Genomic DNA, 23,856 nt, shown 5'->3' with positions numbered 1-23,856 from the left:
TAGATGAAATATCAGCTGTAGAGACTTATTTCTTTTTGTAATCTAAGATTACCATAAAAGTGAGCACGGCAAGATTTGGAGATTTCCAGCCTCTCTCTCTCTCTCTCTCTCTCTCTGTCTCTGTCTCTGTCTCTGTCTCTGTGTCTGTCTGTCTGTCTCTCTCTGTCTCTCTCTTTTTTTTTTTTTTTAAGGCTAGCAGTAATAATAATGATTAGAAACAAAAACACTCCAACAACAAAAACCCCTTACTTATATTTGTCAGAAACCCCATACTGCCTCATAGTAAATGTTTTGGGTTTTGAAAAATTCTGTACAGAGAATTCTGCTTACTGTTCAGTGGTCATCATAAGAAATCTTTACAGTTGCTATTTGCTGGTATTTAACACTGCAAATTGAACATACATTGCTCTATATGGGGAATAGTGCAGTACAGTGTCAGTGTTAATTAAGCAAAGGCAAAATAATAAAGATTTTAATAATGTTAATGTGTTTTATCTTAGGGAATTTTAATATGAAAATAGATTATTTTTAGAGTTAATCTGTTATCCTACTGTTCATCCTTAAAAGAAGCTATAATTGTGGCATCATAACCCTTTTAAGGACAGTGAATTCTAATGTTACAGAGGATTGTGATTTAAAGTATGTTTTAGCAGAAAGAACAGAAGTACCAGTATTCCTAGACATAAAGATCAGATTCCCTGAAAATCTATCATCGAACTTGGAATTCTTTCTCAATAAAACTTTTATAATTGTCATAAAGTGTGGTAACCTGAATTATAACTGTGCTATCTTGTTTGTTATGAGCCCCTTTTGAACTTGTCTACCCAATAGTCCCATTAAAGTAACTCTTTTGAATGCTAGTGAATATAGTATTCAGTTTCAGAGTCCTTTCCTTTAAGGAAAAGGCCTTTGTGGCTCACTATATATGTTGTATAAAGAGTTTATGAAACATAATGTACTAGAATTAGTCAACACAAAAGTATGTTTTATATATGAGTATATTTGTGTTCCTCTCTACCATGCATGCCTTTTGGTAGATCAGAATGAAATGAGAAATTAATATTATAGACTATTAACAAGCTAGATTTACAGTTGTAGAAACATTTATCTTATTTTCTTGTTGATTAAAGTGTACTAGTTTAAAATCTTATCTTGAAAGTAAGCCTATTCTCTTATGTGTAAATAGCTAGATTTAATGTCAATTTTTTTTATTAGCAAATAGTTTTTCAGCTACTGATGTTTATCATAGCTGCACTTAGCAATGTAACTAGATGCAACATTCCTTTAGTTAAATATTATAACATTTTAAAATTCTTTGTTTCTTGATAGGCCATTTTTATACTATAACAGGAAAAAAGGATGCCCTGCTTTGTGGTAATAGCTCCGACGCAGGGTAAGAAATGTTGTAAGTTATACTGTGGTTCTGTATAAAAAAGATGTAACATTTTGATAGCACAATCTAAATACAGTAATACATTTAGCTAGTTAGTACCATGGTCAATCAACCTATTTTATTTCTCATTACAAAACATCTGAACTAAATAGGTAAAAAAATTAAGAATAAAAATATTGGACTCAAAATAGTGGACTGTATTGGACTCAAAACATCAATTTCAGCTGACACCAGTTGTATTATGAATGACTTAAAATATTTGTCTTCATTTCTTCCTTGTTAGACAGTCTTCATAGTGGGCATTCCCCATCTCCACAGCAGCTAATGGGAGTTCAGATTATTATTATGAGCCGTGGCTTAGAAAGAGCTTTGCAGAAATCCCAGCCTCAAATCTGTACACGTCAGGCTCTGAGCCTCCTTCTATAGCAGAGTTTTCACAGGTTTTCTTAGAGTATGTCTACACTAGCTCGTTAATTCGAGCCAGGTAAGCAAATGAGGCAACTGGAGTTGCAAATGAAGCCCAGGATTTAAATATCCTGGGCTTTATAGGCATGTTCCCGTCCAGTCGCCATTTCGAAATTTCACTAGCCCAAACTCACTGCCGCATGACTACATGCGGCAGTGAAACGTTAATTCGAACTAAGTCCTTAGTTTGAATTAACTGTTACTCCTCATTCCACGTGAGTAACAGTTAATTCGAACTAATTTCACTGCTGTGCTAGTGAAATTTCAAAATGCTGACCGGACGGGAACATGCAAATAAAGCCCAGGATATTTAAGTCCCGGGCTTCATTTGCAACTCCAGTCACCTCATTTGCCTTCCTAGCTCGAATTAACAAGCTAGCGTAGACATACCCTTAAAGATTTATAACTAACTATTTACTGCCTTCAAGGTTTTTCTCCTCCAAACTGTTAAAACAAAAATATATTTACCTTTGGCATCCCAAGAAGGGTTTGAAGGACAGTACCTCTGCTCCCCCTCAGAAATGGCAGACAGACATCACAAGAAAACAAATCCTCACATATACCAGGCAACTGCTTAAACAGAGATGAAGATCTCTTCTGGCACTGCCTATACTGAGGCATTTGAGCAGTCTCAGTTATCAGAGGAGGATACTCTATAGAGTCACTGTCCCAGGGACAAATTTATCCTTTATCCTCTGTTTACACATTCATCGTTACTAGTGAGTAGAAGCTATCTGATACTATGTTCAGAGAAACTAGTTGTGGGCAAGGATTCTAGAGTCCATTTAAGGGAGATACTTCAGGGCTCCTATATTACTTAAAGGCTGTGATCCAAGAAAGAGGCATGAGTTGAAATCCTGGCTTTGTTGAAGTCAGTGGCAAAGCTCCATATTGACTTGAGAAAAAGCCAGGATTTCCCCATGGAGTATAATTTGTCTAGTGCTGTGATCCATCATTGCCACTCTTCCTATTCTAATGAATGATTCTTTATTAAAAAAAAAAGGGTGTGTATGAACTGCTAAGAAGGCAGAAAAACTCAGGAAAGGTACGTCTGCTTATGGTCTGAACAGAAGCTCTTATTCTGTTCCTCATGCTTCTGCATGTTAAAGGAAAAGGATCTACTGGTTCAGGACAATGCATTAGGTTCCAGGGAATGTCATCTGGATCAGCCTTCCCATTTTCATCGAGATTCAGTTGGAACATGAAAAAGGAAAGAGTTAATGTTGAGAAGGAAAGGTCATCATTGAGCTTTACAGCTGATGCTCTAATTCAGTCAATAGGGGAACATCGAGATAACCCCCTTGGTCTCATTGTTTCTGACTCTTGCAGATTCCAACTTATTTCATTGTCAGCTTATGTTCTGTTTCTGTTCAAAGGCTATTTCTGTGGTAGTGATGAGTAGAAACATATTTATAGTTTAAATTATCTCTGATTTTTTGATTGTCATGCTGGGTTTGGACCACAGCCCATATGTTTAGTACTCTTATACTGTAGTTTCTTATACTGTAGAGTCTATATCCTCTTCTCTGCAGATGCAGTGTTTGGTAGAAAGATGTTGAGAAAGATGGTACCCAGTAATCTTAAATTAGTTTTCAATTTTCTATATGGTTAAATTAAATTATATCCCCTCTTTATGGATAATCTACTGATGTCCATATTCCAGTAGGAAGACTGATATGGAAGGGACAGAAAAATAAAAATTCTGTTGTTTATTGATTTTCTTTCTAGGAACCTCCATGTCTTCCAGTCTGACCCTTTCTTCTTGAGATTTTTTTCTAGTTATTGCTGCCTGGTTAAACAATTTGAAAGCTCTAGGAAAATCTTTAAATTTTGTGCCAAGCCTCTGCAGCAAAAGATTTGAATTGAATGGCACATTTAAAATTTTACATAGGATCTTTCAGGTTTTGAAGCCAACAATCTAGAAAGTTTCCCCTACAAGCTAATAGCAAACAGTTGGACTGCCTCAAGTGGCTATTATCTGAGGAACCACCCTCTAGGAAGACAGGTAGGGTTCTAGAGAGAGAATTCAGAGGTGGGACAGATTGTTCCCCAGTTCTGAAATACAAGAACTTCACCAATTCCAGTTTGACTGATCAACAAATTGCAAATAAATTTAATTGTCGATCTCCCCTTCCAGTCAAAATTCAGCATTAAATATTTATAATATGATCTAATAGAACTGTGATTTCATTACATTTACAAAACATACTCTCCTCCACTGAGTCCCTTGTAGTCCTCTTTAGAGAAGCAGTAGCATCTTTTACTTAATTCCTGGGTAAAGGCATAAAGTTGTATTTTTAGTGTCCTTGTAGAGATCATGGAGTTTTTGGGAGAAGTGTGCAGTAGCTGGGTGAAGCTTCTGTGATTGCAGATAGAGGCAGGTGACTTTTATCATTGCTGCAGAGGAAAAGTTTGTTTGTGTGGAGCAGTACATAGTACAATTTATGATGCAATGTCTTTAATCTCTTTCCCATTTAGTTCTTTGTTAACTTGTAAAATTTAGTAATCCATAATGAGTCTCCTATTCATTACAGTTATTCAGTTGAAAGATAATTTTTACTCTTTATGATTGTTTAAAAAATAAACTAATTTAAATTAATTATTTTTTAAGTCAATGTCCCGAAGGATATACATGTATAAAAGCGGGTAGAAACCCCGACTATGGCTACACGAGCTTTGACACGTTCAGCTGGGCATTCTTGTCACTGTTTCGACTGATGACTCAAGATTACTGGGAAAACCTTTATCAACTGGTGAGAATGTAGTGAAAACTATGCTTTGATATGTTAATTATCTGAAATCAATTATGACAGACGGAAAGGTTTTTACATTTCTTATCACATAATGGTGTATTAAAATTAAGAAGCCCAATCATAAAATGTTCTTAGGGAACATTGTAGACCAATAGAATTTTCAAAAGGGGAGACACAACTAAAAGTTACACACACACAGATGTATTTTTAATTATTTACTCTGTACTCCTCTTTGAGATGATTATTGAAATTTCATATCCATCCCATAAGTAAAACATGATTCCTAAAATATAACCACCTTTCTCTCTTTCTGTCATACATATGCACACATTTTGCATTTATTTTAATTTTGGATTATAAAGTAAATATCGTCATATTCAATATGAATAACAGACTTTAACATAAATACATAATCACTTTCCTAATCCTCAAAATCTGTATAATTCTCAAATTAATCAGTGGTATCATTTCCTCCCCAGACACTACGTGCTGCTGGAAAAACATACATGATATTTTTTGTTCTGGTGATTTTCCTTGGCTCTTTCTATCTGATTAATTTGATCCTAGCTGTTGTTGCTATGGCCTATGATGAACAGAATCAAGCAACCCTAGAAGAGGCAGAGCAGAAAGAGGCAGAATTTCAGCAGATGCTTGAACAGCTGAAAAAACAACAAGAAGAAGCTCAGGTATCTGTATTCACACATTATTGTTCTTTTACCAAAAAAAATGACTTTGTACATATAAATTAGTAAAACATAGTATATAATGTAATGGAAGCTAGGAAAACAACAAAGCTTCTGTTTTCTTTTTAGCCTGTATCAGATGCATTGTGATAGTACTTGAGATACACCTAGAAATGGGTCTTGTTATTCAAGTAATTTCTAACATTTAAGTTTTAATGGAGATTAAAAATGAGCAAAAATAAGTGGTGTTCCTTAACAGTACGTTCACTATCTTACTGTTTTTAGATTTCTTTGTATGGTAACCTTAGTTTTGATTTTTTTGAATTTATGATGCTTCATTTTGGAATAATTAAAACTTCACTATAATATTTTTCACTTTAAATTGCCATAAATGAGCACACTAAGAAAGAAACTTAAAAAGTTATTATACCATTCTATGAGTTCATTAATTTCAAACTCTCTGTATTAGTATATTATAAAAAGCTTTTCCTGCAGAATGACAGAGTGATGTTATCACATCGCTCTGTGTCCCTCCTGCTTCCTCCCTCTCCCTTCTCCCCCCTCCTCCCAGCTCAAGCCAGACCTCTCCGCTTCCCCATACGACTGGAATTACTATTTTAAACCAAATCCCTGCTCCTCTTCCTCCACCCCCTTTCAACGGCAAGAAACATGGCACAGTCACTGGAGCATCGCACATTGCAGCTGTTGTCGCCCGGGGGGGAAAGGGTGTGTGCATTGCCTGGGACAGCAGACCAGAGACAGGCGCTAGGAGCAGGGCTCCCAGCTGGGTTTGTGCCAGCAGCGGGTTCTTGGGGGGCCTGACTGCCTGGAATCCAGCTGCCCCTGCAGATACTCCCGGGGGAGCTTCCCCGGGGAGCTGCCACACCAACCTGTCTGCTCCTTCCCTTCCACTCCCTGCAGACGGATGGATGGCCCTGGGCTCTGTGGGCAGGGCTGGGGCAGTGAGCAGTGCAGACGGGACCACATGGGGAAGAGGCCGGGACAGCACCCCCTACCCTCCCAGGCTGCTGCTTTCCCTACCTCAGCAGGCTGCAGTGCCCTGGAGTGCCATGTGCACATGGCACTACCCGAGCCTCACAGAGCCCCATGCGGAGTGGGCAGGCTCCCCTGCACTTCCCCAGCCACCGGGGTTAGGACTGGGTTTGGGAGAGAGCGAAAGGGACCCTAGCTCGCAGGGGGAGGAGGGAGAAGGGGCCAGGCTGGTGCAGGTTTAGTAGGCTACGTTTAGTTTAGTTTAGTGAAAGCAGTGTGAAAAGAGAGGAAGGACAAGGTGAACCCATTCCCTGTGTCCAAAGGTCTCTGCTTTAAGAGTTCTTTAGATGAACCTGCATCAATTCCTCCAGCAGTACTGTCTGAATGGACAGTGGAGCTAAGAAAGCAATGACTTGGCACTTAAGATAGTATGCAGCTACAGAAATGTTAGAGAATGGTGACAATGGGGCTATTTAATCAACCAGTGAGAATTCCTGGCATATATGTTGTCTTTCACTTCTTGACTCTTTGTAACAGATAGAATTGATTAATCAAAATTAGCTGTAGAGGAATGATGGTGATAGGTAGAGTTTCCTCTGATATCACAAAGTGGGCTCTTAAAAATTACCAGAGTGTTATTTATAATAATAAAAATCACATACAATGGTAGATAAAATTAGATAGAGCTGCATATGTAGCTGAATTATTCTCTTTGCTCTGTATGATAAATACAACATCTCCTCCCTCAAATCAAGACTTGCATACTTGATTTAAAGAGTATTTTCTGGGAATTGATTAATATTAATTCAAACTTAGATGTCCTTTAAGAAATTTAGTATCTGTGTTGGTATTTTCTTTATTCTGATGAAGTTAACAATGAAAAAAATGCAGAAATTCAAGCTCTCATAGTTAAAATTAATTGAAACCTTATGCATAGACTATTCTTGAAGAAATCAGCTTATAAATAAATTACATTTGCAGCTTTGTATCTAATTGTACAATATTAATCAATTCTCAGAAAATACTCTTTAAATCAAGTATGCAAGTCTTGAGGTGAGAGAGGAGATGTTGTATTTTTCATACAGAGCAAAGAGAATAAGTCCTTGCTTTAAGTGAAAAATGGAACTCAACCTTAGCTATAGAGTTGTGACCAGCACTATCATAATATATTATGGTTTTATCCTGTTTTCCTCACTTAGCATGATTTCAAGTGACATTTTTTGCAGAAATTAGTAGGATTTGGCCATATAAATAAAAGCCACTTGGAATACATTGGTGGAAACAAGGTTGGACTGTTTTAAAACAATAGTGCTTTTTTATAGTAAGTAGTAAAGGAGTTTGTAGTTAATTACGTATTTGATATTTTAGTGTTTTAATAAGTAGTTATCCTTTTGCTATATCAGGCAATAGCAGAAGCAGCAGCTGAGTTAGGAGATTTTGGTGCTGAAGATAGGATTTGTAGGCTCTCAGAGAGTTCCTCAGAAGCATCGAAGTTGAGCTCAAAGAGTGCTAAAGAAAGGAGAAACAGAAGGAAGAAAAGGAGACAGAGAGAGCTTTCTGGAGGAGAGGACAAGTTGGATGATGAAAAGCTTCCCAAATCTGATTCAGAAGGCAGTATCCGAAAGAAAGGTTTCCGTTTCTCTTCATATGAAAAGCGTTTCACTTCTCCTGACCAGGTACTGTTATAACTAATGCAATTATAATTTTTTAGTACAGTGATCGGTTCGGCATGAAAATTGTAATAATATCTAAGGTGCAACATTGTGACTTCACTGCATGATTGCAAAAGGGAGGGATAATTAAGGGAGAGAGTTTTTGTTTTACTTTAAGAAATCCTGCAAACATTCCCCAAAATAAATATTTAAAAAATAGCTGTTCAGTATCTTGATGCGATGATAACAGAAATATGGGCCACTGAAACCTATGTTTCCCCACATCTAGAACTTTCTAACCTGTGCTTTTGTGTGCTTTAAAAGGTAGTCCAGGAATTGTTCATTCTTGGCATTCTAGAGTCCTTCTAGTCTAGGATAATGTAGTAGTATCTAATGCTAGTTGTTGATAACCATTGTCAATCCTTTTCTTGTTTTTATTTTAATGGGGCCTTATTCCATATACACAAAGTTAATGGAATGATGGAAATGTATTCATTTTTTATATTGAGGTAATTCACCTCAGAATACCTAGGAAGGTTATTTGTTTTCTCTTTTGTTCAACTTTTAGTTACCACTTTAACATAGGTAGGATTTTATGCATAATTTCACTTTCACAGAATGAACAGCTGTTTCAGGTAATAACCTGTTATGTACTTTAAAACAATTATTATGTCCCACACTTGGTTTTCATTTCTCCAGACTAAACAAATCTAATTGGTCATGTTTTCCTCGTAAGTCATGTTTTCTAGATCTCTTATCATGTCGGTTGCTATTCTCTGGACTTCCTTCAATTTATCCACATTTTTCATTAAATGTGATACTCAGAACTGGCACAATACTCTATCCTTATCACCATGGAATAAAGTGGAAAAATTACTTCACTTGTCTTACTTACAACTCTTCTGATAATATATTTCAGATGTTCAGGTTTCTGAGAACAGTGTCATTCTGTTGACTAATATTTATCTTGTGATCCTTTATGACCCTCTGATTTCTTTTCACAGTAGACCTTCTAAGCAGTCCTTTCCCATTTGATATGTATGCAATTGATCCTTCCTAACTAGATTACTTTGCATTTGTCCTTTTTTGAATTTCATCCTATTTACTTCAGACCATTTCTCCAGTTTGTCCAGATCATGATGAACTGTAATCCTGTTCTTTTGTACCTGCAACTCCTCCAGCTTGATATCACCCACAAACTTTAAAAGTGTACTCTCTATGCCATTATCTAAATCATTCATGAAGATACGAATGATTATTGAACAGAGTCAGGGCCAATCACTGTGAGACTACTGTCTGGAAATGGATTTTTCAAGCAGTTATGCATCCACCTTAGAGTAGCTCCATTTAGCCTGTATTTCCCTAGTTTGTTTATGAGAAGGTATTGCAAGACAGTATCAAAAACCTTTACTACAAGATACATTTACTTACCAATCGCCTGAGTTTACTAAAGTCTGCCTTCTTGAAATACATCATCTTTATTATACTGTTTTTCTTCCTACCATGTCTTAGAATTATGAGCTCTGACATTTCATGATTCCTTTTACTTTCAAATTCTCAACTAGTTCTTCTCTGTGTGTCAAAAATCAAATTTAGAACAGCCTCTTCCCTAGTTGTTTTCTCCAACTTATGGATAATCTGTGCCCTGATGAATTATTTCCTAACAGATATCTAAAAGGTTAAAGTTCCCTATCACCAAGTCCTGTGCTTTGGATGATTTTGTCAGTTGTTATAAAAAACATAATTAACTTCTTCTTTCTGGTTAGGTTGTCTATATTAGATCCCTACCATGACATCTGTCTCCTATTTCTTTCTCAACCTCAGTCTAAGTGTATACACCTTTGACAAAGCAATACCTTTTCTCTTTTTTTCCCTTACCTGCCCTTCCTGAGCAACCTTTCAGTACCTTTAACCCAGTCATGTATACTATCCCACGAAGTCTTTGGGACACCAGCTATGTCATAGTTGTGTTTATTCATTTGTATTTCTAGTTCTTCCTGTTTGTTCCCCATACTGCTTGCATTAGTATAAAGACAGTCTCTCTTTTTTTTTTCTTTTTTTTCCTCCTTCCCTCCTCTCCCATTCCCTTATTTATTCTTGGATCTGGACTTCTAATACTTCTGTCACCTGAAGAAGTGTGTAGTGCCCACAAAAGCTCATGATACCATCTACATGTTTTGTTAGTCTTTAAGGTGCTACTAGACTATTTGATGTTTTTTAAGTTTTTCATTTTACAGACTAACTCGACTAGCCCTCTGAAGCTTAAGATACTGATGTAATTTTCCCACTATGTTCTCTCTCACATGTCCCTGCTATAATGATCCATGCTCTCCCACCCACCAGATTCTAACCCTTTCAGGTCTCCATGTCTTGAATTTGCCTGTGGGCTTTTGTATCCATCCCCTGATAAACATAGTTTAAATCCCTCTTTACTAGGTTAACCAGTTTGCATCCAGAGATACTATTCTTCCCCTTCCTCAATAGGTGAACCCCATCTCCACACAGGGGCCCATACAGCCAAGGTCCTGTCCTCCTGCAGCCCAGCCCTTTATGGGCAGGGCTGCTCCAACCCAGCCAGGCACCACACCCTGCTGTAGGTAGAGAGATGCTCTGGCCAGGTCCTCCGGGCCATGGGTGGGGAGCTGTCCTGGCTGTGCCTAGCTTCTAGCTAACCAGTTACTGGGTAAGTATGCTGGTAAGGCTAATGCTTACTGGATAACCAGTTAACCTTTTACATCCCTGGTTTGCACTCTTTCTCTGTTTTATTTCAAACTCCCATTAAATGTTGGGCTTTTTTTTAAAAAAAAAAACTTGTCTGAGAAGACTTTTGAGGTCATATTAACTGGTTTTATCTTAACATGTGTTTTTATATATTTAAAGTTTTGAAATAATATGTTTAATTTTGTTTTCCTACAGTCTTTGTTGAGCATTCGTGATGCCCTGTTTTCCCCAAGGCGCAACAGTAGAACGAGTCTTTTCAGCTTCAGGGGTCGTATAAAGGATGTAGGATCAGAAAATGACTTTGCTGATGACGAACATAGCACTTTAGAAGATAATGATAGCAGAAGGGGTTCTCTTTTTGTGCCACGCAGACATGAACGGCACAATAGTAACATTAGTCAGGGCAGCAGGTCATCTAGGAGACTTCCAATGAATGGGAAGATGCACAGTACTGTGGATTGCAATGGAGTGGTTTCCTTGGTTGGTGGACATACATCACTCTTGTCGCCTACTGGACAGCTTCTGCCAGAGGTGATCATAGATAAAGCAACTACCGATGACAATGTAAGGAAGTTTTAAACAGTTCAGGCATGATGGTGTTTTGCTATTGCACCAGCCTGTGTTTCTACAGAATGGAATCCTTTGGGAATGATCCCTGGCTGCCAAACTGTGAACGTTCATGCATCTTGAAATAACTTTCATTATAATAAAATAGGCCTAAAATTATTTTATTTATTCATCTGGAACTTACTATATGTACTTGCAAACACACTTTGAACCAATAGGCTGAAATAACAAATGTACTAAAAGTGCAAAATGTGAACATTTAGTGTTTATGTATGCAGTAACGATGTACGCAGAATTGAATACAAAGTAGCATGAAGAATGTGCTATTTTTAGTTCTGTTTCAGGACCCAAAATTTAGACATATAACTTCCTGGACATTTAGTGTGTCCCTTGCTTCCCTTCTTCCTATTCTGTCCAGTTATTTTCTTCACTCTTAAACTCCATCTGCCTCTGTTTCCTGACGAACATCTTGCAAGCCTCTGACTTACCTTTTCTTTACCATGTCTGTGGGCTAAGACACATAGGCTATGTCTACACAGCACTGACATTATTCTGAAATAACATAGTGTGCGTCTACAGGCAGTCCCCGGGTTACATGGATCCGACTTACATTGGATCCCTACTTACAAACGGGGTGAGGCAACCCCGCACTAGCGGCTTCCCCCCAGCAGACCAGGGAGACGCAAAGCTAACGCCCCCCGCCCTCCAGCAGACCAGGGAAACGCGGAGCAGCTTTTCTCAGCAGACACCTCAGCTTGAGAATAAAGAACTGAGGGAAGTGAGGTGTGGGAGAATACAACTGAGCTCTGGAGAAATGTTTGGCTAGAGTTTCCCCTACAATATGTACCAGTTCCGACTTACATACAAATTCAACTTAAGACCAAGCCTACAGTCCCTATCTTGTACGTAACCCGGGGACTGCCTGTACTCTGCCAGCCTTTATTTACTGAAGAAAATTGTAAACATATTGCACACACACACACACATACACACACACACAGAATATCTCATTATATGTATAGTTAAGGTGTGACTGCAAGTACAGCTACACCTTCAGTCTGTTAATGTCAATATTTGTCCTCTGTACCCTTCCTTACTTAAAAAATAAATTGGAATGCCTGGGCTCAGTTAAGTCAGACTTTTATTGGTAATTGAATCTGAGCTAATAAAAAGTAGATAGATATCCTTCACCATGAGTATCTCATAAGAAGAATCAGTCACGAGTAAGACTACTGTTTAGTTATGTGTTTTTAGGAAAAGTCATGGACAGGTCACAGGCAATAAATAAAAATTCACAGGCCCCATGACCTGTCCATGACTTGTACTATACAGTTTACCCCTGATAAAATCTTAGCTGCAGGGGGGAGGGTCAGTGCTTGGTGGGTGCTGCTCTGAGGGAGTCCAAAGCCCAATGGCACCAGCTGCTGGGGGCCACTGAGCCCAGTAACACCAGATGCCAAGGATCACTAAGCAGCAGCTGCTCAGGACACTGTCTGGAACACCCAGCCACCCATCACTGTTCCTACTGCCCCCAGGACCACTTCTCAAGCAGTCTCCAGGGCCAGCTCCACTGGCTGCTGGCCTGGCAGTCTCTAGGGCCAGTTGCCTGAGTAGTGACCTGTGCAGCTGAACCTGGGACTACCTGGTGCAACTAGCTGTGGAGCCACTTCAGCAGCAGCCAGCGTGGCTACCTCTGGGGCTGCCTGACAACTAGCTCCTAGGGCCTGTTGCTCAGGTGGCGCTGGGTTCAATCACACTGACTACTGCACAAGTCATGGAGGTCACAGAAAATCATGGAATCTATGACTTCCGCGACCGCTGACAGAGCCCGAGTCATGAGTGCAATAACACTGAGGGTATGTTTAAATATCCCATGCTTCATTTGCATATTTGTATTATGGTGCTATTTCGAAATAGTGCTATTTTGAAATAACAGACACTGTTAAGGCACAGTTATTTTGAGGTATACCAGTTATTTAGAGAGAAGGGTTTTCTCTCGAAATATCCACGTCTTAACAGCATCTGTTATTTTGAAATAGCGTCATAACGTGATATTTAAATCCCGGCTTCATTTGCAATTTCAAATGTCTTCATTTGCATCCCTCTCTCGAAAGAGGGTGCAAGTGTAGACATACCCAGACAGAAAAACTTTTTTACAAATTTTCGTTGCAAGGAAAATAATTATTGTCTTAAAGTTAGCTTACATGAGGTTTTAGTTTCTTGCATTTTGAGCCACTTGGGAAATGTAGAGTAAAGTGTTACAGTTTAACCTAGTGCACTAAGCCTGGAACTAGGAGCCAGAACCCTACAGGTCTTCTGTTTCTAGCTTTGCCATTGACTTGCTATGTTACCTTAATCACATTGCTTAACTTCTTTCTGTTACAATTTTCCCAACTGCCAGCTGGGATTCACAATGCTGATCCACAGTGCCATGAGGACAGGGGACTGGACTCGATGACCTCTAGAGGTCCCTTCCAGTCCTAGTATTCTATGATTTCAGAATTAATTAATGATTGTGTAGCACTTTAAAAATGTGAAGTGCTATATAAGTTCACAGTATTAGTAGTGTCCAGAAATATACTTTAGAATAATTGAAAAATATTTTTTAATATGATAGATTCATATTACAAATAAAAGTCTGCCCTAATACATTGCATAGATATGAAGGTGCATGTAGCATGAATTCCTTGGAGCTCAAATTTGTTATAAAAATGTCTTGGAGATCTGTTTATATCATTTCTAAAGTTAATTAAATTCATCTATAATTTGCAGAGCTCCCCGACAGGAACAGAAATAAAGAAGAGGAGGTCAAGTTCTTATAAAATATCAATGGATTTGCTGGAAGATCCAACTCTAAGGCAAAGAGCAATGAGTATAGCCAGCATAATCACAAACACAATGGAAGGTTTGTTTTAAAAAGAAAACCCATAAATAAAACCACAAATGGCTGAATTTACTTTGCTTAATTTCAGACTCATCTGAAAGGTGCTATGTTTATGGTTATCATTGGGAAGACTGTAAAAAGAGGGTGGGCAGAGAAGAAATATCCAATTTGAAAAGAAATGAAGGTAGTGAAAAGTGGATACAGGGAAAATGATACAGAGGTGAAGAAAAATATTGGAAATAGATTAAAGCATATCTTCTTTATACTGATCACCTACTTCTTTTAGCCTAGTTATTGGCGTGGTATAGTGTCTGCTCCTAATATTTAGCACAACATTCCTGTTAATTAGAAAAGTTTTGTTTCTACTAATTAAATATATTCTTGAAAATTTTTTAAAAATGGATTAAAGCAATAGGACTAAGATGTTAGTTAAATTAAACTAGCTTTGCAAGTCCCCAAAATAATGTAAAGGCTTACAAAATTCAGTGAAGTTAATCCAGCCCTACTTCCTATTTTGATTCCCCTTCCCCCCGCCCCCAAGTAGGTAATTTAAGGTTTCTGAATGGATTGCAGTATTGGAGGCTGGTTTTGAAATATTTTAGTCTAAGAATGAAAGAACATTTGAAATTGAAGTAAAATAAGGAAAACAAAAATGGGAAGCTCAAAAGAAAACAGAAGTTTCTTCAATGAAGATTAATTTAAGATGGTTTTCTCCAGATTCCTTGTTTTTTCCTTTTCCAACATTAATACCATACTCAAAACCTAGCAAGGTTTCTCCAACCTACCTCTTGAACTTATCACTGTATTCTTGTTTTGAGCATTGCAGCATCCTCAACATACAATATTGCTACTTGTACTATTATTTTCCTGATTCTAATATTTTCATTTACTGATTAGAATGACACAATTCCTCATTCACACATCTCATGCCAAGCCCTAAAAGGTAAGCCTCAACATATGCAAGGCTTAAAAATGTGAATTTAGTTTGTAAATTTCAACCCATAGTTTTCATTGACATTTTCCCCACTTTTAAACCTTAAATTGAGATATAAAAAGTATAATCGGCAGCTATTCCTCTTAACTTTGTTTTTACATGTTTCTTTTCCTGTAGAACTTGAAGAATCCAGGCAAAAATGCCCACCATGCTGGTATAAATTTGCCAACACTTTCTTGATCTGGGACTGTTGCGCCCCTTGGTTAAAAGTAAAACATATTGTTAGTTTGATTGTGATGGATCCATTTGTTGATCTCGCTATTACCATCTGCATTGTTTTAAACACACTCTTTATGGCCATGGAATATTATCCAATGACTGAAGGCTTCCATCATGTACTTTCTGTAGGAAACTTGGTAAGTCTGTCAAAATGAATTGTGATATGTGAATATAACTTTAATTAAAAGTAGAAGTCATTTCTGATTTATTTTATCCTACAAAAGACATTTTAAGTGATTGTTACATTCTGAAAAGTAGCTCTAAAAAGGCATTTTTGGGGACAAACTATATGATTTCCATATGTTTGCATAGGTTACAAGTGTTAGCTGTTTAGTAAGATTTATAAAAACTTCACTTTCAGTGGTTCTTGTTCTTGAAAATTAATTAGTGATTTTTGAGTTACTAAACTGGCAAAAGTAGAGGGATTGGGTGATTCTATTATAGAAGATAAGCAGGATTTCTTTTAGATAGGGAATCCTAAAAAAGCAGGGAAAATATTGCAAAACTCCAGGCAGGAAGGTTTGAGAGAACCCTGAGCAAGCTTGAGGCCTCACAAAAGAAGAGACTGTTGCTGGAACCAGAGGAAAAATATATTCTTGATTTTTGTGTTCTATCTTTTCTCAATGTGATAAGCAATTTGGGGCAGCAAAATAGCTTAAACAAATTGCCATTTGGAGCACACACAAATACTCTAATTTGGAATATTTGAATCTTGAATAACATCTGTATTTGTAAATTGTGAATTTTTGGGGCTCTAGGTCTGGAACTGCTGAGCATGAACGTAATGCCCCTGATCCAACGTAGACAGGGTACAGCCATCTGTCCTGCATTTAAAGTAACAACTTTTCCAGAGGTAGTCAGATTGAGCCTAAAATAGAGGTTAAGGATTTCATCTGAGGAAAAGAAAAATAATGAAGGATAACAGTTGTCACAAATTGTCTATGATTGTGTCTGTCCGGAATTCAGAAAATAGACATCCCAGAGATCATTTATTCATTGAACAGACCTACTAAAAGTAACAGCTGAGTGTGATGTAATTGAGACAGTCAAAAATAGGCATTTTATAATACTGTTAGGGTTCCATGTTTACACCCACTCAGCTAAAACTCAGCCATTACAGGTTTAATTTGTGAATTGTATGCTTCTTAATGCTTTAAAAAAAAACCCTGTAGCACATAAATATTCTAGTTTTCTTCTGCCCGTTACTCTTTTAAAAGGTTTTTTCATCCTTTATTGCTAAAACAGTGGTTAATATCTTGCATTGTACTTATACGTATTAGATAGTCTGTGATTTCCTTTTGGCTGAGCCTGTTACAATTACTTCCACTATATTTTAAAAGATAGGGCTTGATACTCTGAAATGCTGATCACCCACAACATAATTTAAGTGGAGCTGTAGATTCAGCATTTCTTCAAATTAGAACCAATAATTGTGAGTGATTTGTTGCTTGGTTCTGTATTCCTCTTGAAATTATTAACAGATTAGACTTCCTTCAGAATTGTAGTATTTAACCTGTAGCTGGTCTCCTTTCTTGAGTTCCAGTGATTAGATTTCTTTGACTTTTTGTTTTTAAGAGTATCTTTTTCTCTGAGGGACTTTTCACAGAATCCATTCTTGTGTACATGCACCTTGGGTGCAGGAGAGCAGATTCTCTTTGACAAGGGTATGAAGACCATAGCAGAGGGAGAGAAGGGAATAATGCAGAGTCCTGTAGCGAAGTTAGAACCATTGTTAGATGTGCCCCCTATTGGCATGTGACAAACTTCCAGTTGTCGGAGAGACCAGAATTTCGAGTCTATGACCTTATTAAGAGCTAATTCATGAACTCTTCATTTGTACCCCACTTAGTTGAAAAGGTGACACTTTATCTACAGGAGAACTCAAAGATCCTTTTATTTGATGTGTCTGGATCAGTTTGTACTACAGATAGTGATTCCTGAGGCTCTGTCTGAGGAGAGAGATAAAGAGCGTTCCTATCTTTGGACAGGAGCATTTAGAAACAGACTTTGGGCCTGGCCTATCACTGAATGAACTTGTGGGGATGGTCCCTATTGTGCAGCTTCAAAATTTGGTAGCTCACATAAGATAGATCACATGGATCTCTTTGTGGTACTGATTAGGGATGTAAGGGTATGTCTACACAGCAAAGTTGTTTCAAAATAACAGCCCTTATTTCAAAATAACTTTCCTAGCGTCTACACAGCCAAACCACTATTTCGAAATAAATTTGAAATAGCGGAGCGCTTATTTCAAATTTGGTAAACCTCATTCTACAAGGAATAATGCCAAATTTGAAATAGCTATTTCAAAATAAGTGCTGTGTAGACGTGGTAGGATGTGAGGGAGGAATGAGGCACAAGCTCCCAGTGGGGCAGACCAGGGAGGCTCTTAGTGCTCCTCAGGGTGGAAGCTCTCACGCAGGGCCTCCTAGATACTGACAGCACCTCGATGGACCTCCCAGATGGCAGCCTGCAGAAAGTGCATCCAGGCTCGCAGCACCAGAGTGCCCAGGGGCATCTCTGGCTCCATGCTGCAGAGTGCTGTGGTGTCCCGAGTGAGGGCAATGAGAGCACACAGAGACAAAATGTTTTGCTGTCCCTCATCGAGATAGACAAGCAAGCAGGGAAACCTGAGAACTGGCTGTTCGGGGAGGGAAGGGAGGGTTCCTTTAAGCACAGACCTCAGATAGCCTCAGGCAGCAGTCCCACACAGTAAGTCCTGACCTGGTGCCCTGTTGGAACTGGTTCCGGCCAGCCTTAAATGCGATTCAGAGTCTGCTCAGTGTGGACACGCTATTTTGAAATAGCAAAATGCTATTTCAAAATGCATTTTGTGTGTAGATGCGCTGTGTTGAAATAAGCAATTTCGAAATAAGATATTTTGAAATAACACTGTAGTGTAGACATACCCTAAGCTACTACTCAAGTAGTTGACTGCCCGATAAGCTTAGGCTTATTGGAGAGTCGAGTCACTACTCAACTATTCACTTCTCCCCATCCCTACTCCCCCCAGCTGCATCTGTATCAGAGTCAGCAAGGGGAGAGAAGCAGCTTAAAAGCTGATTCCTGCCAGCACCGGCTCTGTGGTGAGGGGCAGGCAGGGGAGGCAGAGCTGCAGCAGTCCTGCAGACTTCTTAGTCCCGGATCACACTGCCTGTGGGAGCTAACCACACTGTGGCTCTGCTGTTTAAATGTAGTAAGAGATGGGCAGACTGTGCACCTTGCTCTTACTTGCCTGTAAATTGCAGAGCTGCAAAGCAGATAGCGAGCTCCCCCTCCCCTTATTGACTGAGTTTCCATCAACTTCTCAATTAGCTAATTAACTTAGCTACTTAACATCCCTAGTACTGATGGAAGAAACTTTCCACCCAGTATCTGATGTTCTCAGTGCTACTGCCAAGAATAGGGTATTATTCACCATCTTGGATGGAATGTTACAGCTGGCCAAATCTGTGTGTTCCAATCCAGTCCGGTTTGCTGGTGGTTGCTGCTGCCAGCGATAGGGAAAGATCCAGACAATCATACTCAATTCCTAGTGATACAGGAGGGAAAAGGCTGATTCACTTCCCATTCTCATAATCTCTTTGTATCAAGATGGTCAGTTATAAGGCAGTCGTGGCATATTATCGATTCCGTTTTTGGGAAGAAATGTTGCCTTTTGTTCAGGGCTTGCCTGATAACAAAAGAAGGTTGGCCAGCATCTTATAGGAGGATTAGAGTGTATCCAAATATTCCCTCCTTTGGCAGCATAATCCATAGCATCAGAGCATTAGTATCAGCCATGATTTCAGGAACAGTGTCCTTTTAAAGGGGAGAGTTTCATTAGTGAAAAAAATTACAAAAACTAAAAAGTCATAACATCAAAACCTGAATCTCTAGGGCAAAAACTCCATTCTAGCCATTAGCTGAGTGTTTGATTTCATCATTTATCTGTGAAAAAGACCTTCCTTATTGCAATGACTTTAGCCAGCAGAGTGTACTTATGGCAGATCCACATTTTACTACTTTTTTTGATTGTCAGTTCTTATTGAAGGTGGTGTTTGATTTTTACATTAATTTGTTAATTTAGCATTTCTCCCGGAGCCACATTCTAATAAGAATCTGTTCTTCATCTATTCAATGGTTAAAGGGCTCTCACCTGTTACATTCTACTAGAGCTGTTGTTATTTTCTTCACTTGTCTGAGGCAGGTGCCTGTAACTTCAGCATACACCTTCATCATATGCTGCTCTGGATTTGTATTCTAGAGCAGATGCTAGATTTGGCAAGTGCTTCTATGTGTATTCTGTTCCCCTTCCAAGTTAGTTTCAGCATGGCTTATCAATATTTCCTGTAAGTGGGGAATATACAGAGCCAGCTGAAGATGAATGCATGTCACTTACTTGTAGTTCTTCAATAGGGCTTTGCATTGTCACTTTTCCCATCCTCCTTCCCCTCTCTGTCAGAGTCCTTGTTATTGTGTTCCTGGCTTTGCAGTGGTAGGAACTGAATTGGGGATAGCACTCTGTCCTTTCTGTAGCTTCACCTTCTGTATATTGTGATGCTGAGGAGAGAAGAGGAGTTGCAAAAACACTTTTGCTAAAATAGGCATAGTACCCATTAGCAGGAATATGCAGAGCCATTTCAAAGAACTCTAATTATGTTAGATATGGCTTTGTGGAACATTCCTATATTAGGTACTGTGCAATGCCATCTTCAATAAGTAATTAAGAATTGTTGGAGTGAATTGGAGGGTAACCAAACATATTTGTATCAACCACATTTTGGTCACAACTCTCATTTTGTGCTTTGACTGAATAATTTTTCAAACATACTTTCAAACTTACCTACCTCCAATATTTGAGTCATGCTCCCTCCTATGGCTAGTTCTTATAATGTTCCAGCCTGTGCTTGAAAGAAGAAAGGTGAAAGTTTGGCTCTACTGCCTTTGAGCCTGCCCATTCAACTTCAGCTGTTTCTTCACTTCTCCTCTCCTCATAATTGCCAGTTCATTTTAGGCGCTCTCCATTTGTGTTCCTCTGTCATCCAATGCCAGGAGTGAACTCAACCCCCACCCCAAAAAAAGGGGGGGGAGGAAGGTTTAAGTTGTTCCTATAGATTCTGATGTAAGTTATTACCTATTAAACATTTTATGTCTCAGTAATACATCTCGAATTCTTACTATTGCAGTTAGTATTTTAAAATTATACTTTTTAATATTTGTCGATAGTTACTAAAGAGAGAGATATCAATATAATGACTGACTAATATGAATTCACTGGGGCCAGAATATAATCAAAAGAATATTTCTATTAAGGTCTTTAACCTTCCTAGTTTGAATGAGTCAACTTTAGTTATTTAAAACAATAAAAAATACTTTCTTGAATAGATTTGTATAGATTTTCTTTATGAAGAATGAGGACAACCACTTTTTACTAATTAGGGATTTACTAAAATTCCTGCATACCTTTGTAATGAAAACAATGAATATTCCATCTGTGCTGTTTTTTGTAGCAGGCTAACTTCAGCCTGTGTGTAACTCCATTAATCTTAATGGAATTACACCAGGGATTAATTTGTTCCAGAATATTCTTGTATTTGCTGGGAGATTTTTTTTTTTATTACTGACACCTTACTATAAAAAATATATCACTTCTCTTTATTTCTAATTTTACTTGTTCTCCAGTTGTGTAACACCAACAATTTACATTTTCCGTTTAGGTTTTTACTGGAATTTTCACAGCAGAAATGATTCTCAAATTAATTGCCATGGATCCTTTCTATTATTTCCAAGTAGGCTGGAATATTTTTGATGGGATTATTGTTACCCTTAGTTTGGTGGAGCTTTTTCTTTCAAATGTGGATGGACTATCAGTTCTCCGATCATTCAGATTGGTAAATATATTAGTAAACAATAATTTACAGTTACAGTTAATACATTATGTTTGCAATTCAGTATTTGTCTGTTCTATATAATTTAGAAGCATTTTCACTGCACATGTAATTTTTCTGAAGTGGAAAAAGAGGCATCTTTCTAGGTACAAGTCTACCAAAAGTTGTTTACCTTATTATTCCAAAGTAGTATATGTATTTTTTTATGGTTAAGAAACAGTTAAACAGTAATTCAAATGAAGGCAATTGTAATTTCAGAGTGATTTGCATTTAACATGACTATATAAGAACTTCATAACTGTGCAATTCACTGCTGTTACCTTTATAGCTCACAGATTAGAAAATAAGTATTCTATGTTCTTGACTATTTAGTGTATGTTGGACAAAAATATAAGTAAGAAATTAGGGAGAAATTATTTACATTTCTTACTTATCTTCATGTCATTTTGTTATATCAAAGGAATAGAACTCTTCTTTTCAAATACTGTATTTATGTCCAATAATTACAATTTATAAAAAGTTAATATTAAATATTTAAAAAACTGATTTATCAGCTGTGTATTTTGAGAGAATAATATTTCATTTTTAGAATAGCAGTTGAGTAAATGAAGCATTATTGACTGAGGCTCCTTTTTCTGTGTGACATAACATGAACATGATCTTTTGTGGTTGAGAATAAAAGTGAATTTAATCAAATATTTTTATTAAATTTTGCTGGATTAGGAAGTATATGTTACAAAGATCTCTCATTTATGTTTTTCCTCAAATCTACAAATATTGTTTGTTTTGTATGTTGCGTTTAATTCCAGACTTACCCCGTGAAGATCTTTTCTACATTGTATGAGGATTATTCCTCTAATCAACATTTTTTATCTTAGGGAAAATTTCCCCAAATCACTTAACAGGCCTTAGTCGGTTAGTGTGGTATATTCTGTTTCCTCTCCACCAACATCCTATATGATGCTAATAGCCAATCATGCTCAATATTCACTAGCCCTGCCAGTTATATTAATGGGTATTCCATTTGCTATGTCAAGTTGGGCAGTGGAATGATGCATGACTTTAGCTTCTGCAGCAGACAAGGTGATGAAAGGTGAGTTGCAAATCTATAGAATTTTGTGGACTTCCACAAGACTTAATTGGAAGTTAATTATCAACTTGGAAGATCATTTATAGGTGGTACAGTATTAAATTACTGAAAACCACAAAGATAACCATTAAGATTTTGTGTATTAAGGGACTACTCAGTCTATTGTCTAAAGAATAGTTCTACAGCTTTGTTGTAATTACTACTAATGATGCTTCTTTATTGTTTTCCAGTTGCGAATTTTCAAGTTGGCAAAATCTTGGCCCACACTAAATAAGCTGATAAAGATTATTGGTAACTCAGTGGGGGCTTTGGGAAATTTGACCTTGGTGCTCGCCATCATTGTCTTCATTTTTGCTGTGGTTGGTATGCAGCTGTTTGGCAAAAGCTACAAAGAATGTGTCTGCAAGATCTCCGAGGAGTGTGAACTTCCCCGCTGGCACATGAATGACTTCTTCCACTCTTTCTTGATTGTATTCCGAGTGTTGTGTGGAGAATGGATAGAGACTATGTGGGACTGTATGGAGGTTGCTGGCCAAGCTATGTGCCTTATTGTTTTCATGATGGTCATGGTGATTGGAAATCTCGTGGTATGTAACATACACCTTTCAAGGGATGGAACAGGATCTGTACCGTATATTTTTTATTGATAGCTATTCTGTTCTACATTGATTTTTATGCTGTGCATATCACCATAGTACCTGAATTCCTTCCATCTATTGCAGCGGTGGACAATAATTTTTGAAGGCGGGCCACTTTGGAAGTAGTTTGTGGGTGACTTCTTCCTCCCCCATGCTTACAGTTTTTGGAACACAAATGGCCCGGCAGCCACTTTTCTAAACAATGTGCAGGGGCGGGGCAAGTAGGGGAGTCTGCCTGACACTCCCTGCTGCATCCATAGGCTGGATTCAGTGGCTTGGTGGGGTGGATCTGGCCCGTGGAGGGTGTTTTGCTCACACCTGATCTATTATATCAGTTCACTCATCCTCTTCCTAATGGAGAAGAGTATTCAGTGGAAGGGTTGTTGTTAGTGTTTTGGGGACACACACACACACCAAAAACAACAATAACATGCAAAAAACTATATATCACTAGATATGTAGATAGTGTAGCATATATATACACACACAGGGCTCGCCAAGTGGCGGCCAGCCCTGCTCGCCAGCTGCGCGGTTCAGCACGCTGCGCATGTGCTGACTGGGCAGCATGGCTATGCCGGTGAGTAGATTACAGTAATTGTCGAGCCCTGTGTGTGTGTGTGTGTGTGTGTGTGTGTGTGTGTGTGTGTGTATATGTATATATAGATATATATTTATATCTACACTCGACAGACTATTGAATCTACTCGCCCGTGGCAAGTAGATTTCAGCCCGGCACCCCATTTACCAGTGGTGCGCGCATGCGCAATGTGGCTTTTGCACATGCGCAGCGCGGGGCTGGCGAGCGGCTTCCGCCGCTGTTTGTCAAACCCTGTGTGTATACACATATATATACACAGGGCTTGACAAACGGCGGCGAAAGCCGCTTGCCAGCCCTGCACTGCGCATGCGCAAAAGCCGCATTGCGCATGCGCGC

General features: G+C 38.3%; 1 protein-coding gene across 1 annotated transcript in view; it reads left to right on the top strand.

The window, feature by feature from the left end:
* The window catches only part of LOC102458957 (sodium channel protein type 2 subunit alpha-like), a 164,160-nt gene that overhangs the window by 65,796 nt on the left and 74,508 nt on the right, over positions 1–23,856 (top strand). The window contains exons 8-16 of the mRNA XM_075933532.2: positions 1,330–1,393; positions 4,470–4,611; positions 5,091–5,297; positions 7,691–7,963; positions 10,856–11,224; positions 14,000–14,132; positions 15,223–15,461; positions 21,024–21,197; positions 22,515–22,871. Coding sequence (XP_075789647.2) covers positions 1,330–1,393; positions 4,470–4,611; positions 5,091–5,297; positions 7,691–7,963; positions 10,856–11,224; positions 14,000–14,132; positions 15,223–15,461; positions 21,024–21,197; positions 22,515–22,871 — 1,958 coding nt within the window. The remainder of the gene's footprint in view (positions 1–1,329; positions 1,394–4,469; positions 4,612–5,090; positions 5,298–7,690; positions 7,964–10,855; positions 11,225–13,999; positions 14,133–15,222; positions 15,462–21,023; positions 21,198–22,514; positions 22,872–23,856) is intronic.

The sequence above is a fragment of the Pelodiscus sinensis genome, chromosome 7 (assembly GCF_052426305.1).
Source record: "Pelodiscus sinensis isolate ZL-2025 chromosome 7, ASM5242630v1, whole genome shotgun sequence".
Lineage (NCBI taxonomy): Eukaryota > Metazoa > Chordata > Testudines > Trionychidae > Pelodiscus > Pelodiscus sinensis.
The sequence above is the reverse complement of the archived record's forward strand: the minus strand, read 5'-3'. Positions and strand labels throughout refer to the sequence as shown.